General features: G+C 36.4%; 1 protein-coding gene across 3 annotated transcripts in view; it reads right to left on the reverse strand.

Annotated features, from left to right (window-relative positions):
* Positions 1–18,110, reverse strand: part of COG3 (component of oligomeric golgi complex 3) — an 80,249-nt gene that overhangs the window by 52,072 nt on the left and 10,067 nt on the right. For all 3 annotated transcript variants that reach the window (XM_004376595.2, XM_023731594.1, XM_023731596.1), the window contains exons 2-10: positions 13,278–13,424; positions 11,519–11,580; positions 10,183–10,348; positions 9,430–9,504; positions 8,237–8,329; positions 7,074–7,199; positions 5,518–5,598; positions 1,488–1,531; positions 905–1,031 (exon numbers count right to left, since the gene is read on the reverse strand). In XM_004376595.2, the coding sequence (XP_004376652.1) occupies positions 905–1,031; positions 1,488–1,531; positions 5,518–5,598; positions 7,074–7,199; positions 8,237–8,329; positions 9,430–9,504; positions 10,183–10,348; positions 11,519–11,580; positions 13,278–13,424 (921 nt within the window). The remainder of the gene's footprint in view (positions 1–904; positions 1,032–1,487; positions 1,532–5,517; positions 5,599–7,073; positions 7,200–8,236; positions 8,330–9,429; positions 9,505–10,182; positions 10,349–11,518; positions 11,581–13,277; positions 13,425–18,110) is intronic.

Here is an 18,110-nt window from a genome sequence, read left to right on the forward strand (position 1 = left end):
ATCGTTGTTCATAATAGGACTACGGGTGATTTTTATTTTCTTCTTTATGCATTATTTTCTAAACTATTGACAATGAACATAAATTACTTGTCTAGTTGAAAAAGGAGTATTTTAAAAAAACCTTTATGCATTTTTCTACAGTATAATTAAAATCACACAAAATGAAAGAGTACTTTTGCAACAAAAGCTAAAATTAAACTGTCAATATAAACACCCAAACCTGAAACCTCATCTTTCAATGAACAATACTTAACTGTGAATATTCATAGCTCAAAAAATATGTCAGGATGAAGATACTTTGCCAAGTTAAGTAAGGAAACTACATTTATCATAAGTGAAAGAAAAATTCTTTAAGTTCGTTGATATGGGACCTGTTATGGGTTGAACTGTGTCCCCCAGAAAGATATGTTGAAGGTCTAATCCCTATACCTGTGAATATGACCTCACTAGAAATAGGTTGTTGCAGATGTAATTAGTTAAGTTAAACTGAAGTCATTAGGGTGGGCCCTAATCCCTTTATAACTGGTGTCCTTATCAGATGAAGAGAAGAAACACACAGGGAAGAACCCCACGTGATGACCAAGACAGAGACTGAAGTGACACTGCCACAAGCCAAGGAACACCTGGGGATACCAGAAGCTGGAAGAGACCAGGCAAGATCTTCCACTAGAGCCTTCAGAGGAAGCATGGCCATGCCAACACCCTGAATTTGGACTCCTAGCCTCCGAAACTGTGAGACAATAAGTTTCCGTTGTTTCAAGCCACCCGGTCTGTGGTAATTTGTTACGGCAGCCCTGGGAAGCTAATACAGGATTCAAAACTTATTTACCCAGGTATAACTTCTAGGGTATCAAAATTGCTCAAAAGAAGGTTTAACATTAAACCAGAACAAGCAGAAACTTACCAAGGCACAATGATCTCTGTTATTCTGGCTGGTTAGCTCTGTTACAGTACAAGTAATACTAGGGCCCAAAAGGAGCTCCCGCTGATCAAGGTAACACTGGTGGATATCATTTAGGACTTGCTGGTATCTGATGGGAAGCAAATGAGATTGGAGTATAAACTTCTGATTTCATATATACAAATTAAATCTGATCTTAAATCCCAGAACAGGTTGCCAACCCTCTAAAGTTATATGGTCACCTCTCATTTGCCCACATTAAATATCAGAAATATTTAAATATAGAAAGAAAAAATAAACCATAATGAATCTTTATCTTTTACAGAAGGATTTGTCTTCTAAGAGCAGGGACTTTACATCAGCCCAAATGAGACGGAAATCCTGCTCTGGGAAAAAGAGCTGCCACACAAACTCGCTAAGTCAGGTCTATGACTCTGCTTCCCAAAATAAGTTGTGTGCTACGAGAAAAAGCCTGCATAGTATGCACGGGAATTGCTCAGAAAATATCAGCGACAAAACTAGTTTTGGACATAGAGAACTTCAAGAGGAAGGTAATTTGGAAATTGAAGAACTTCTGCATACTCACTCAGGCATTTTTTCAGATCGCTGTTCTATTTGTTCAATAAGTGTCTGCAGAATAAAGAAAAATAAATAAAAATCCATCTGTTTTACTTAAAATTTTAATTACAATATTTTCTGATTACAATAGTATCGCATACTCATCTTAAATATATAAAAGTAAAATGATCATAAAAATCACCTATAATGCCAAAAAATAACCCAAGTTAATACTCCAGTATATTTTCTTTGAGTTTTTATATGCAGTCACTATATATATATTTTTTTAAATGGGGTTACACTATATATTCAGCTTTATAATCTGCTTTTCTCAGTTAACAGTATTTCATAAACATTTTCCTATCATTAAACAATTTTCAATATTAGACGAAATTTTAGATGAAAATGTATAGAAAGCCTTAGCACATTGCCTGGCACCTAGTAGACACTCAGTGAATCATCATTTATTTAAGACACTACTTTAAATGGCTACATAATAGCCACTGGGTATCACTCAGCCATTCTTCTGTTAAGACATGTAGGTTGTTTCCTAAGAATAATAGCCCAGTGGTTGGTTAAGAGCTCTGGGCCTGGACCGAAACTGTCAGGTTCAAGTGCCAGCTCCATCACCCCTTAGGTAGCTGTTGGAACCCAGGTAAGTTGGTTTACTTCTCTGCAATTTCACTTCCTGCAATGTAAGACTGGAATAATAAAATCCTCCCTGACCTACTGTAAAGATTCAATGACATCATGTACATAATGCGCTAAGCACAGTGCCTGGCACCTAGTAAGTGCTCAAACCATATTTGCTGCTATCTGCATCTCAGATAATTTCTTATTAATAGGTGCTGTTACGGATTGAATCGTGTCCCCAAAAAAGTTATGTTGAAGTCCTAATGCCCATAACCTGTAAATATGATCCTGCTTGAAATTAGGGTTCTTATTTATTAATGACATCACATCAGAGTAGGGTGCGTCCTAAACCTAATACCTTCTGAGTGGTGTCTTATAAAACACAGAACAAAACAGACACAGACACACACAGTGCGGAAGACAAACACCATGTATATCTACAAGCAGCCAAGGCATGTCAAGAAACACTCAGGGCTACAGAAGCAGAAGGAGACAAGGATCTTCCCCTAGAGTCCACAGACAAAGAGAATCTAGCCCTATCAACATCCTGAATTTGGACTCCTAGCCTCCAAAACTGCTAAGACAATAAATTCCTATTTTTTAAAGCCACCCACTTGGAGTACTTTTTGTTAAGACAGTACAAAACAGCTAAGATAGGTGACATTACCCTGAATTCCTGAGCGTGCAAAAAAGAGTTAACATAGCAAACCTGAAACTGTTATGCTTTAAAAGGCCTGCTTAACAGGCTGGCATCTAGGAACTCAGATTTTGGAAGGGTTCCCACCATTTGCTGGTAAGAATGGCTCACTGTCCCTAAAACGTTTGTGCAAACAATATGGTTTATGCTGACCACTTGCTTTCTGCCTGGGAGTCTGGAGTTTTGGTATGTGCAAGGCACAGGGAGCCTACATGCCCAGCCCCCAGTGAAAACCCTGGGCACTGAGTATCTAATAAGCTTCCCTGGTAGACAGCATTTCACATGTATTATCAGGACTCGTTGCTAAAGGAATTAGGGCGTCCTGTGTGACTGCACTGGGAGAGAACTTTGGAAGCTTGTGCCTGGTTTCCTCCAGACATTGTCCCATGTGCTCTTTCCCTTTGCTGACTCTGCTTTGTATCCCTCGCAGTAATAAACCATCACTGTGAGTGCGACTATATGCCAAGTGTTCTGAGTCATCCTAGCAAATCATCAAATTTGGGGGTGGTCTTGGGGATCCCCTACACACTGGGTCTAAAGATATACACACACACACACACACACACACACACACACACACACACAGCGGGGGAGAGGGGGGACTTTTGATCCATTCTCCTAAAATGTTTTTCTGAAAAGAATCAATTTACATTCCTGTCAGCACTGTTGCCTATCTTACCAAATCCTCAAAAGCACTGACTATTATACTTCATTTGCCAATTTCTGACACCTAACCTTAAGTAGTGAGTATTTTCAACATGCTCTCATATTTATTAACTATTTGCATTTTCTGTGAGTCATCTGGTCCTTTTTGTATTAGGTATTCATCTTTCTTACTGATTTGTAAGCACTCAATATATCAAAACTATTAACCTTTTGACTTGCAAATATTCTGTATACTTTCTACCTTTTGTTTTGCTGTTTAAAATTCAGAAAATTTCATTTTTATATCCTTAAATTTTTTTCTCTAATTTTTAATGGTTGCTTTATTATTTTTGCATTTAATTCTTTAGATGACTTAGAATTATTCTGGTAATGTTATGAAGTGAAGCGCTTAATTTTTTTTTCAAATACTTAGCAAATCTTCCCAATACAATAAATATGTAGAAAACTCCAGCCCTTCTTCGATTTGGGATGTTTCCTTACATACTAAGGTCTAGAATTTTCTGCTCCAAAAATCTGTCAGTGAATTCTTTGATCAGTCTCACTGTATTTTTCAAAGTTTTCTTATTTAGTCTTTGTCTATTTACTCTATCAGATAAATTTTAGGATCATCCAAAAGAAATTCCATTGGAATTTTTGCTAGGATTACACTGTAACCAATAAATTCCAGTCGGAGGAACTGGTATTTTAAAAATGTTTATAATCTTGCCAACCAGTAACACATAGGCTTACTATTATTCAATCTTTTATAACTTTCTGATTAGTTTTGATATTTTTTTCATCCATCTATTTCCACTAAGGTTATTTGTACTTAAGTATTTTTGCCTTCTTTACTGATATAAACGGGACCCCATCACCTATACTAATTAGTAACTGATGGTGTATAGAAAAGCTACTGATAATTATATACTCTTCTGGTATTCACTCATCACACTGAGCCCTCTTAACTATACCATTTCTTTTCTCATAATTTTTTATCAGTGGTATTTGGCTAACAAGCAGAAGCAATCAACCAGGCACAATGTATATACATCATACCATCTATTATCCACTTTTTTCCTCTATCTCCTATAAAAAAGACCAAGTTTCCTCCATCTCAAACACAAAAAACAAAAATATAACTCATTACAACTGACTCTCAAGGAAACAAAGAAGCAAGTGAGGTCAGAGTTAGCAAAAGCAGACAATACTTTTCAGTAAACTTCACTATGAGTGGGAAAAAAAAGACATGTACCAGCTCCAGTCAACCATATCTTGGAAATATTATAAAACATATAAATACATAACACATATATCAATCATGCCCATATTTCCAATCATTTAATCAAGATAAATACTTTTGCATTCCTTTATGTACCAGACACTGTGGTGAGTAAATAAGGCACATACTCCCAGCCTCATGGACTATGCCACCAATGCCTTAATTCATCCGCTATTTCTCACCTAAATCACTGCAAAATCCTCTTTGTTAGACAGGTCTCCCTGTCTCAAATTTCTCTTTACCATAATGCATTCTTTACACTGCAACTTATCTTCTCAAATGGCAAATCTGGCCATATCACTCTCCTATTTAAAATATTTCATTGGTTAGCCTCTTTTCCCAAGTTAGCGTGATCTGTAATGCCTGTTGTACAACACACTTTGCCATCTTTCCTGTCTTCTTTCCCATCACATCCCTCTATTGTCCCATGTCTCAGTTATAACAAATTATATATAGTTCTCCCAAAAGGCAGATCTTTTATGTCTCTACATCCTTCTTTCACATGCTATTTTCTCTGCATGAAATACCCTTATCACTCCCTTCAAGTCTACCTAGTGAACTCTTTTTAAGCTCAAATTTATCACCTTCATCTAGAAACCTTCCCTGAGCATCTCAGGAAGCTAGATGTTTCCTGCTCTGTCGTCTTAAAGCACACTGGCCATGCCTCTAAGATACATTGCTGTAAACTACTTTCTATTCATGTTCACGTCCCTGGATTAGCACAGGGCCTAACATACAACAGGACTTCAGAAGGCTGGCTAAGTAAATTTCATAGCAATGCCCTACTTATATCAATAGACTTACTCTGACTTTGGGGCCAGCAGCTCGAAATTTCACATAAAATAGTGTGAAGGCATTGTCTGCATTAGGTACAGATGAAGGATCCTGAAGAAACAAGGGTAGAAAAAGACATAAGGTAATTAGTAAACAAATGATTATTTGGAAAACAAGACGCTACTATTTTGTAAGGCTACCTATATACCAACAAAAAGCTTAAGAGAAAAATCTCAAAAAGAGATTAAATATTATTATTGCTATAAATTAGAAATAATTATGTAGAACTGTCATCTCTCTCCTTTATAAGGTTAAATTTTATCTTATGTTACATGAATGTTATAGATTTTGTAGATAAATAGACCTAAATTTAGATTCACACTTTGTCACTTACTAAGTTTGTGATACTGGCCAAATCATTTAACTTTTCTGGAATTCAGTGTAGTCACTAAGTGGTGATAACACATACCACAGACAGGCTTTGTGCAGGTCAGCAGTAAACTACCTAGGAAACAGCAGGCACTAGATACTAGTTTAGGAAACTTACTGAAAATTTTGCAAAACAGAAAAACTACAAAGTCTAGCTGTTCTGTTAACAAAGAGCAATGTGAAGGGTAAATTGTTTTTAGTTTGCAAAAGTGACCCAAAAATCAGTGGCTTTGAATTGAAAGCTCTCAAGATGCTACCCCATTTGGGTGATGAAAAAGTTTTAGAAATAGATGCTCGTAATGGTTGCACAACATTGTGAATATAATTAATACCACTGAACTGTATACTTAAATTGCTTAAAATGGCAAATTTTATGTTATATATATTTTACCACAATAAAATTTAAAAAATGTTTTAAAAAGATGTCACCCTATATTCTTCAGGAAATAAGAAATAAATACATAATCTTTACGGGTTTCTTTTCTTAGGAGAAAAATGGGTTCAATGACTACCCTAGTTAGCTCTTCTTGTTTTCTAACCTAATACCCTGTTGATTTCCTACCTAGCATCTACTACAATCTGTAAATAATTAATCTGGTTTTTCTCTGGGTTATTTCTTCTGAATGTAAGCTCTACAAAGGCAAGGACGCTGCTAGCTCTTTTTTGCTACTGTACAGTTCTAGTTCACTGCCACGCACTGAGTAGGCTCTTGAGAAAAATACATCTAATTTGTTAATGTAGAAAATTATGAAAAAATACACAAAAATGTACAGAATAAATTTTAAATTATCCATCATACATAATCCCACCACTCAGATAGAACCACTTTTATAATTTTGGTTTATTTTCTCCAGTAATTTCATAAAAAAGTTAGGAAAGAAATTGTTTTAAGTTACAAATAGATTGTATCTTATTTTATTATTTATTATACAGTACTGGATACTTCTCACATTTTAAAATATTCTTTGAAATAAGACTGTAAGGGACATCTAGACATTTTTCCCTATTATAAATAAAAGTGTAATACATATTCTTATTTGACAAAAGATAGAATTTTTTTGAAGTTACAAAGTACTAAATCTCAGACTAAAATTATAAAGACAAATGAATCAAAACTTTTTTTAAGACAAGCCTGTTATTGGGACCAGTCAACTCACCCTTTTTAATAACTGATTTGTGAGGTTCTGTAGTGTGTTCACAGTGTATGACTTCATGAGGTGCAAAGCTTTAGAAAGACATTGCTTAAACTTCAGTAAATATACAGGATAATCTTTAAAACTAGGCTGAAAAGGAGAGAGAATGTTTTACATAGAGGAAACAAACACTGGCAAAACATACTTTCAATGAAAACCAAGGTACCCTCTGTGTAAAGTTATTTATATACATAGACACATATAAATATGCACATATATATACATACAGACATATACACATATATATGCATATATATGGAGCCCTGGTGGTACAATGGTTAACAGCTGACTGCTAACCAAAAGGTCAGCAGTTCAAATCCACCAGCCGCTCCTTGGAAACCCTATGGGGCAGTTCTACTCTGTCCTATAGGGTTGCTAGGAGTCAGAATCAAGTCAACGGCAACAGGTTTGGTTTTTTTTTTGTATATGGTTTCCTACACATAAGATCCACAAAGACAATGCTGTGAATGCCTTACTCAAAGCCAAATGCCCTGTGTCTGGGACATAATGCTGTTGTTGTTGTTGGGTGCCGGTGAGTCGATTCCAACTCCTAGCGACCTGATACACAATAGAAGGAGACACTGCCCGGTCCTGAACCATCCTCATGATCGCTGTTATGCTTGATCCCATTGTTGCAGCCACTATGTCAGTCCATCTCATGAGGAGCACGTAACAAAGGTTCAATAAATATTCACAGTTGTTAGCAAATACCTATATATTTTTAATACCCTAAGGACTTCAGGGCTAATACATAAGGCCCAACCAGGAAAAGAATATGAGTTAGGGGAAGTAAATACCACTCTAAATCCTTGGGGAATTAAATCTAGGGGCTTGACCCTTTATTCCCCGCCTCCCCACACAGACATAACACTTTGTTTCCAGAGAAATATCTACCAAATCAAGGGAATAACAATCTAAAAATGATTCATAATTTTAGGTGGGATAAAGCTGAGCCAGCCAGGACCTCTTTTTACTCCAAGGGCTGCCTCAGGAGCCAAAAGTGCTGATATCCACTAAGAATTTATTACAGTGTTTCCCCTTAGAAGAAATAATTACTTTATAGCAGGAGAAGCGATATAAAGGGAAGTTAAGCTTTCTTTAAAATATGCAGAAATAACATGACTTACATGAGATGAGATATATGTTATACAATCATCTAACTTGGCCAGCATAGGTATAAATCCTTCACTATTCACAGACAATGTAGGGGAATTCAATTTCTTTAAGGGAAACAAAAAGAAAACAATCTTATTTCACAAAAAAAGACATAGGTAGAAGTTTAAAATTACATCTATTAGAATTAGTCTATTTCCATTTAGGATATAACACAGCTGTATTAATGTCTTTACAATACATTTTAAGAGTCACCAAAATATCCTCAAATGCAATCAATCCATGTATAACAATAAATAAAGGACAAATAGAAGAGAATATTGATTCAATTTAGTTTATTCCTAATGAGCCTTAATGGGGCTCTTGATGGATTAGCAAAGATTTTATAGTACTTCATTGTACGACGTTGTACCATTTAAATTATACACCAAGTACCTGGAGTTCCCAGTTTCTAGTATTTTACAATATAAATAATTTTTCCACTTTGAAACACCAGCAATTTTTTTCAAGATTAAAGAATTAACTAACATTTAGCAGTCATACTATGAAAGTAAAGTATTACCAGCCAATTATCTATCTTAATACACAAACAGCTTGATGACAAAGCAATGAGCTATTTCCCATTGCAGTCCATTGTTAATTAGTTCCTAGTTTTACTTGCATCTCTTTAGTAAAGTATAATAATTGTGATAAATTTAATAATTTTAATACTTTATTATTCATCTGTCATAAATATGATTAACTTATGAGCCAAAAACATACAGAAATATAATTTACACAGCAATCTTTACTGGGACCACTACTTTGGGATACAAGCATGCCTTATGAGGACTATACCTTTTCTGTAACTAAACATGAAATAAGTTCTTTTAAAAAATGTTTTGATTACTATTATAGTAATGCAACCACAGCATGATTTAAAACTGAATATTTCTTATTATAATCTTCATCACAGTTTACAAATAAGATTTTATAAGAGGTAACCAACAAAGAGGTTTTAATAACAATAATGCAATTTTAGAATACTAGCTAAATCCTATTTGAAAAAAATGAGATAAACTGGCTATAAATACAAATGTCTTCTAGCAAGCAAACTATTAAATTAGAATATCACTCAAGTCAGTTATAAGCTTAAAGATTATACTCAGAGAAATACAAAATAAATATTACTAAAATTACTTTACAAAAAGTAAAAAACAATGCTTACTGTGTTAATAGTTTCCAATACGTTAAAATAGGAAAGTTTCTGTTGAATATTTTCAGCCAGATCAACAAGTTCCGACTGCATTTTTTAAAAAAGAAAAGATAATTATTACAAGAATATGAGAATCAACATTACTGTATCAAAATTACACTGAATAAATTTATATTACACAAATAGGTTTACATTAGACGTAAGATTTCAGACTAAAGCTCCAAGATTTCTGTAATCATAAACTAAATAATAATTTACTGTACAATGATTATAGGTAATGATTATTCCAGTACATTTCATCTGATTTTTTTATAAAATAATAATCACCTTTTAAAAAACACAAAAATACTAGAAAAAACTCTGAGATAAACACAGGAAGTCTCTATCTCTAAGTCACACGTTTAAATGCAACCTAGATCAGTTGATCTTTACCATTCCTGCAATCATTAGGCTTTTCTGAAAAGTATCAATAATAAAGAGCAGATAGAGCAAACAAATACGGTATATCCTCTTCACTATGAAACTGTACTGAGACCTACTAGCTCAGAACACAGAAAAGCTTACCTCTGCCCGTTACCGTAAATTTACTTAGAATAAAATTAGGCTGTCTGTAATAACCTGCATGCTTAGCAGAGGGCCCCCCCATACAGAGCAGTGTCAATATATACTTAGAGAAATTAATGACATTAAAATTAAATTGTACTTATCCATTTCAAAATAAAACATTAAATATAATCATTGACCCTCTCTCCAACTCCAAATTACCTGTTCTTTCAGGAGCTGTTCACAGGCTTCATGTAGGGTTCCTGTCTTATTGGACACAAAAAGATACTGTTTCTGCAATGACTCCAGATGCTGAAGAGCACTGTTTACATCATTCAATATAGCATCACACTGCTCCTGAAACCCAGACAAGTAATCCCTCATCTGTCTAGAAAACAGAACCAAAAGGGGATTGACAATAATATTTCCCCCAGTAAACAGTCAATAAACAACAGTCTCGTTTTTCCTAAAATGTCTGAATTTCAGGAGGGAAGTCTAACCTACTCAAAGTTGATTATATTCAGGTATCTACCAAAAGTTATCTGATCAACTGTCAGTACTCAAAATGGCAAATCATTGATACTACAAGCAACAAAAAGAACCAGTCATGAAGCTATAAACTGTTTGTTCACAGGTAAGACAATAAATCATGGCTCAGCTTTCAAAGACTGGGACAGCAAAGCCATCCTGAGGCATCAGTTAAGGTACGTGTTTCAGGTCACTTCCACCATTGAGAGATGGTGTGATGTACCAGAATAGTAGATTCGGAATTAGAAGACCTGGGTCCAAGTCCCAGCTCTGCCCACGTCTCTGTAGCATTGGGACTGTTTGTTCATTGGTAAAACAGAAATAATACCTTTCTTCACAGAGCAACTATGAGGATTAAATGGGTTCATACATCAAAATGCCTAAGACGATGCCTAGTGATAATAAAATCCGTTGCCATCGAGTTGATTCCAACTCATAGCGACCCTATAAGACAGAGTAGAACTGCCCCATAGGGTTTCCAAGGAGCACCACTGAACTGCCGACCTTTTGGTTAGCAGCCGTAGCTCTTAACCACTACACCACTAGTAATAATAGTCACTCAATAAATAACTCAACGCAAGTGCTCAACCCACATTCCCCAAATCAACTAGAAATTGTAATCTAAAATGTTTCCCATGCTATCAACATACACAAACAGAAAACAGTTAAAATCAATCTAGGTGGCCCTCCCAAAAAGAGGCCATCTTTAAAGTCTCTTGGATCACCCCTTCTAAAGAAAGGCAACAAACACGTTTTCACATTCCCATAAAACTGCCACTTAAATCCAATCTTTGCTGGGGTTACATAAACCAATGTCTGTCCTTCCTAATCTATTAAGGAGGATATTACTCTCTTGTAACTGCACAACTTCCAATACCAGTTGTAATGACCCAAAACCTATTTATGAAGAAAATATTGCTGCTGGAGTTTTCCTTGTCTCTTAATTTTGTTTAAAGACACAGATTATGACATGTTTCGGATGTCCATGATCTAAAAATCAGAATATCCAACCAATGCAAGAGCCACATACCTATATTTAGTTCCTTCATCCTGATCCATCTGAGTTTGGAGCTTCGCAAACCATGAGAAAAACTGGGAAAATAAGAGTATTAAATTGACAACAAAGCCAAAAGAGATGGAATGAAAAGTGGCTACATACTAAACAGCAAGTCAAAAGGGTAAATACTATTTAAGTTTTATTTTTCAGAGCTCAGACATTAATAATTAGTTGTAAGCCAGGAGAAGATACTTTAATTACGCACTCACATCCATATACTAGAAAATGCAGAGGATATTAAAAACACTGATCATTTTCAGGGTCAAATAAGGAAGAGTATTAGAGATACAACATGTAAGAAATAAATACTTCTTCCTAAGAGGCTAATACCTATGTGCTAGTATGCCAGACTTGAGTATATTTCATGGTGCTTTGGGTAAATAGCAATATTAATGTTATCTAATAAGAATTGAGAAGATAAACTAAGAAAAAATATAAGTAGTGGTTTAAGAACAAGAATTTTGGCATCAGCTAAACCTGGGTTTGAATTCTGGCCCTACTACCACCAATGTCGTGGAAAGTGTCTATTACTAAAAACAGGCGGGAGGGGGAAGGGGATTGATCTTAAATCACATGAGGGAACTTTCTGGGGTGATGGAAATGTTTTACACCTTGATTTGTAGTGGTGATTACACAGGTATATACATTTGTCAAAACTCATTAAACTGTACACTTAAAATGAGTACATTTTACTGCATGAAAATTATAACTCAATAAATTCAATTTTTAAAATAATTTTAGATACAAGTATACAAATTCAATCCAGAAGATTTTTTTTTTCAATAGTCCAAATAAGTTCACAGACATGGTACAAGATTACCTTCTACAATTCTAAAGCAGGATTCTACGTCAAGGTATGCTTTACTTTCTCAAGATACAAGGCTTGCCAAGTACCTGGGCTATCACTTACTAAGCATTTATTACATGCTTGCCACACACTGCATTTACGTGCATTATCTGATTTAATTCACCCAAAAATCCTACGGGACAGGTATAATTATCCCTGTTTTATAAATTAGGAAACTAAAGGCCTGAGAGGTTAAGTAACTTGCCTAGGCTCACAAAGATGGTATGTGATGAGCTGACTTTCAGATCCAGGTCTGCCTGACTCAAGAGTTGGTGCCCTTAATCACTCTACAACATTGCCTTTCTCAATGTACTATATGTACAATTCATTTAGTTTGCTTTATGTTTTACTTGGTAAATGCCTCAGCTTTGATTCTTAACAGGACAGAAAGAGGAGAGAGAGGTGGCAACAGAAGAAACTATTATACATTTAGGTTTATAATTAGGGATAAAAAACTAAGAGAGGATTATGCACGCAGAATTACTGAAGAAAACAACTGTGTTTATCGAAAAAAAAATTTAGGTTTAAAAAAAGGGGATTACGTAGCAACAAGCAGAGAGGGGTGTGTGTGTATGTACGTGTGCTGAAGGGACAGGTTAATTAAAAAAAAAAAACACTGGGAGTAGTCAACAGTCCATAAAATATTCAAACTTTAATAAATATAATCAGCATCCAAACTTGGAATATCGTATTTTTATTCTTATTGTAAATATAACTAGGTAGCAGGTAGATTTAAAATGTTTGAGAATCACACTAACACAAATGTTCTAGAAAAATTTGATGTTAACTATAGTTTCAAATGTTCAGAACTTTTAACTAGGACCTTTTTTACTGGCCCTGTTTTGAGACACCTAAAATCTCCTTACAAAAGACATTGCCATTCACCTGCTGGGCAGTTTCAATTCTCTCTTCTTCCATCTCTAAGGAAGTGAAGCCCTTCATGAGAATGTCTTCCGTAGATTCTGGCACTACTGAAGTCAGCGAAATTGGCAGCGACTGAGATGATAAACTGCTCAAGTCTTCAATTGGGAGCTTTAAAAAAAAAACCACAAAGATATTTAAATAACGTGAAAAATCTCTAAACCTAACTCAAGATTGGGTTTCCATCTAAAAAAAGAGAATGTTTTCTATTAAATCATTTGACATTAATAAATGGCATACAATACTTGCGTTTATAACTAGACTATCAATGTTAAATGCTAGTCTCAAAATGCAAGCATGACGTAAAAGTCTCACCATCAGTAAGGTATGGTTCTTGAGTTAGCTTTCTAATAACAGTGATGGATCTGGGATAATCCACACACATTTTCTTACTTCAGCCTCTTGTGAACTACCACCAGACAAAGTATGTTAGAGGGCAGCCTGATTTGAATCCCACTTCTGCTGACTTATAAGCTGTGTGACGCTGGGCAAATTACTTTGTCTGTGTGCTGCTCCAAGTAACTTGCCCTCCCCAGAATCTAACACAAAAGCCTGCTCTAATGAACTCCAACCAACTGGATTAACAAACCACATCATGAATTAACTACATCAAGGAACCAAATCCCATGTGGTGTTTGGTTGTGCAAACCAGCCTCAGTAGCTACTCTTTCTTTCTGTCGTTGTTGTAAATGTATCTATCACACAACTTTTGCCAATTCAACGTTTTACAGGTATACAACTTATTGACAGCACTTACAATAATCAGTTGTGCAACCCTACCCTTAATCAATGAGATTTTTCCATCACCTTAAATCAAAACTCAGTACCCCATAAGCAATAACCCCCCTCCCCCTTCGCTCTCCCTCCTACCCCTGGTAACCACTAATAAACTTTGGTCTCTATTAAAAAAAAAAAAAGAATTAATTACAAATGACATTACCTCCTTCTACCATTTCCAACCGCTGGCACACCTCACCCATACCTTCCTGCTGACAAATTTTGAAATTACAACTGAATAGAAACAAGTTCAGAGTTTGCCATCAGTTTTAGAGGAGCCCCATTGATCAGGCCTCACTTTGACACCGTCGGAAGCAGACCTACAGTGCTTTCTAGTCCTTCACTACTAAAGATAGGCCAAGTGTTAATTCACCTGTAGCCATACAGGCAAACTATTTTTAGACCTAAAAGAAAGGAGAAGTGGATGCTGGGGTAGGTCAAAAGTTTAATCCCTTAGGTTCAATTCTAGTTTTCAGCCCTTAATTCATGACATTTAAGGTCCACCAAACATAACATGATCCAAGGCCTTAGAAACTGGATTCCCTACCTATTTATCTAGATGTAGAAATTTCTTCTGAAGACAGTATTTTTCTCTCTAAACCTAAATTAAGCTAGATGCAAAATGCACCACCACTAATTTAGAGAAATCTTCCTGAATACAACCCTTTAAGTGTAGGGTTTTACAAATATGGGTTCAAATGAGGCTATACCTTACAGCACAGTAAAGTATGTTAGAGGGCAGCCTGATTTGAATCCCACTTCTGCCGACTTATAAGCTGTGTGACACTGGGCAAATTACTTAATGCTTCTAACCCTTGATTTCTTCTCTGTAGAACAGGAATTATAGAATCTGTATTATAAAAAACAGTAAGGGAGAAAACACAGGTGGGGGAAAACAGGCTTCTTGGAATGCTGGACAGCTGTAGACCAGAAGTGTTCAGGAAAGTCCTCAATCAGATTTCTCCCCACCAATGAGTTTGACTCAAGAACCAGGACAGTCCAGGATGTATGTAAATATGTCTTATTAAGGACATCAGTTGTTCACGTGAACTCTTTCTGAAAGATGACATAATCCTGGGTAGGTAAGAGCTGTCGCACAGCAAGAACTGAGTTTCTCAGACCCAGCGAGAATCTATCTTGAGCCTACAGTATCACCGGCAACTGTGGGCCACCACTAGGGGCTCTGGAGTATCAGGGGAAGTTACCCTGAGATAAGTTGAATCTGTGCCCGCTCTGTGGCACCACCCTAATTGTCAACAACAATCTGTCTCCTTGAGGAAGGGAAGGGACATCTTTTCCAGCCAAAAGGTAATCCACCAGAACAATGATGCATGCAAAGCACTTAGCATAATACCTGCCAAAGGACACTCAATAAATCTCAGCTACTACTATTTATCATATTATTATTATTATTCCTATTTATCAATAACAGTGAATTTATAAATCTGAATCCTACCCTGCTTCTTGAGAAAACAGAATAATCAGTAAGTGATCTTTTCAAAATTGCATTTTATTAGTAATAAAATTTCATCCTACGTGAACATGTCATGACAAATTCATTCACATAGTTCTACCAGCACAGCTTACAAGATACCTAACAGGGTGGGAAGGTAGGGGCAGAAAGGCCAATCAGGCTCAGATTTGGCAAATATACCAGAAAACACATGGAGTCTAGACTAAGATGCAGAAGGCTAGGAAGAGCATTGCTCACATACTAACAATAACAAAGAGCCAAATCTACAAAAGCATAACCATCCTTGAATCCATCAGAGAGCTGAGTCATAGAGTAATCAAGTAGCTTAAAAATCTAAGGAAGCCAGGCACCTCCCAGGGAGAAACAGGATGCCAGCACTGGCTGACCTGTGGCAGACCACGGGAAAAAGAGATGCCAAGCGCCATACTAGTGGATAAGAAGAATTCGGCTAAAACTTCTTACAAAGTGCTAAAGGCTAGAGTGTGAACACAGAATGCTTGGAAGCCACAGACAGAAGGGGGGAGTTTGCACCCACTCACCTGGTCTTCTCCACAGATCTCAACCAGTGGTCATGAAAAAGAATGGGGGACAAGGAGGTGCAGGTCTGGAAGACGGCAGTGGCTGCTGTTGTATGGGAGAGGGGGGCACAAAGCCCCACCCGGACCCTTGTCCTCCAACAGAACAAAAGGCTTGGACCACTGAAATAAGGACAGTAAACCCATTCAACCCTAGGGCACAAAAGAAGACCCACTATAGCCGGGGGAAGGGAAAAGAAAAAACCCTCCAGCCCTGGGGGAGAGGCCCACACCATTAGAAGTCTTCTACCACTGTAGGAGGGGCAGAATCAGTGAGAAAGCTCCAACCACAAGCCCACGAATAAAGAACCTGCCTAAGATTGAGGCTGGACCAGGAGGACAGAAAACTCTCACCTGCCACTATCAGGCTACAAAGCACCAACAGTCTACTGCTGAGGGAGGGGCAAAAGCACAGACAGAGATACCCTCTAAGGAACAGGAGCACAGCATACCAAAAGCTGAGGGTAGAGGAGGAACAGTAAGAAAACCCTCCAGTTCTACCCTAAGCAAAAGATAGGCTAGAGAAATTTGAAGCCAGTGATAAATAAAAGATAGCCAGAGCAACAACAAAACCTAAACCAAGCTCAACTCCTGACTAGCCTGACTCAACCCTCAACACAAATAATCTAGTACAAAAAAAGGTTTAACCATTTCAGGTATAAAAACCATTTCTCTCATTCTCCACTGTCCTACACACAATGTCCAATATTAAATCAAAGGCTACATTAAAAGAATGGAAAAAAACAACTCACTGCCAAGAGACAATCAACAGAGCCAGACTCAGAAATGACCTGATTATTGTAACTATAAGACAAGGAATTTAAAATAACTGTAATTAGTATGTTAAAATGCATGAAAAAATATAATATTTAAGCAGAAAAATGAAAATTATAAGAGTGAAATATAAATGCTAGAAATAAAAATCATGATAACAGAAATTAAGAATACCTGCAATGAGCTCAGCAATACACTCAACACAGTTAAGGAAAGAATTAGTAAACTTGAGGGTCAAAGGAAATCACTCAAAATGAAACATAAAGAGAAAAGAGACTGGGGATAAAAACTAAAGGGAGTCCCCAAGAATTATGGGATGGTACTGAACAATCTACTGTATGTGTAACTGAAATCACTGAAGAAAAAGGCTGACAACAGGATAAAAGAAATATATGAAGGGATAATAATTGATAATTTTCCAAAAGTAAAGAAAGACATCAAACTACAGCTCCAAGAAGCACAAAAAACCACAAGCAGAAAATATGTCAACATGCACACACACAAACACACACCTAAAGACATCATGTTCAAACTCCTAAAAACTAAAGATAAAATCTTAAAGCAGTCAAAGGAAAAAAGACACATTATATGCAGAGGAACAAAAATAAAGATTTACAACAAACTTATCAGAAGTTATTCAAATTACAAAAAAGCGGAGTGATATCTCTAAAGTGCGGAAAGGAAAAAAAAGTTAACACAGGACTCTACAACTGTTATGAAATGAACTGTTGTTCCCTAAAAATGTGTTAACTTGGCTAGGCCACAATTCCTAGTATTACGTGATTGTCCACTATTTTGTCATCTGATATGATTTTCCTATGTGTTGTAAATCCTACTTCTCTGATGTCAATGAGGCAGGATTAGACGTATTTATGTTAATGAGGCAGGATTCAATCTACAAGATTAGGTTGTGTGTTGAGTGAATCTCTTTTGAGACATAAAAGAGAGAAGCAAGCAGAGACAGGAGGAACTCATACCACCACAAAGTAGTGTCAGGAGCAGAGTGTGTCCTTTGCACCCAAGGTCCTGGCTCTGAGAAGCTTCTAGACCACGGTAAGATTGAGGACAAGGGCCTTCCTCCGGAGCTGACAGAGAGAGAAAGCCCTCCCCTGGAGCTGGCACCCTGAATTCGGATCCTAGCCTACTAGACTGTGAGAGAATAAATTTCTGTTTGTTAAAGCCATCCACTTGTGGCAT

Source organism: Trichechus manatus, unplaced genomic scaffold (assembly GCF_000243295.1).
Source record: "Trichechus manatus latirostris isolate Lorelei unplaced genomic scaffold, TriManLat1.0 scaffold00044, whole genome shotgun sequence".
Taxonomy (NCBI): domain Eukaryota; kingdom Metazoa; phylum Chordata; class Mammalia; order Sirenia; family Trichechidae; genus Trichechus; species Trichechus manatus.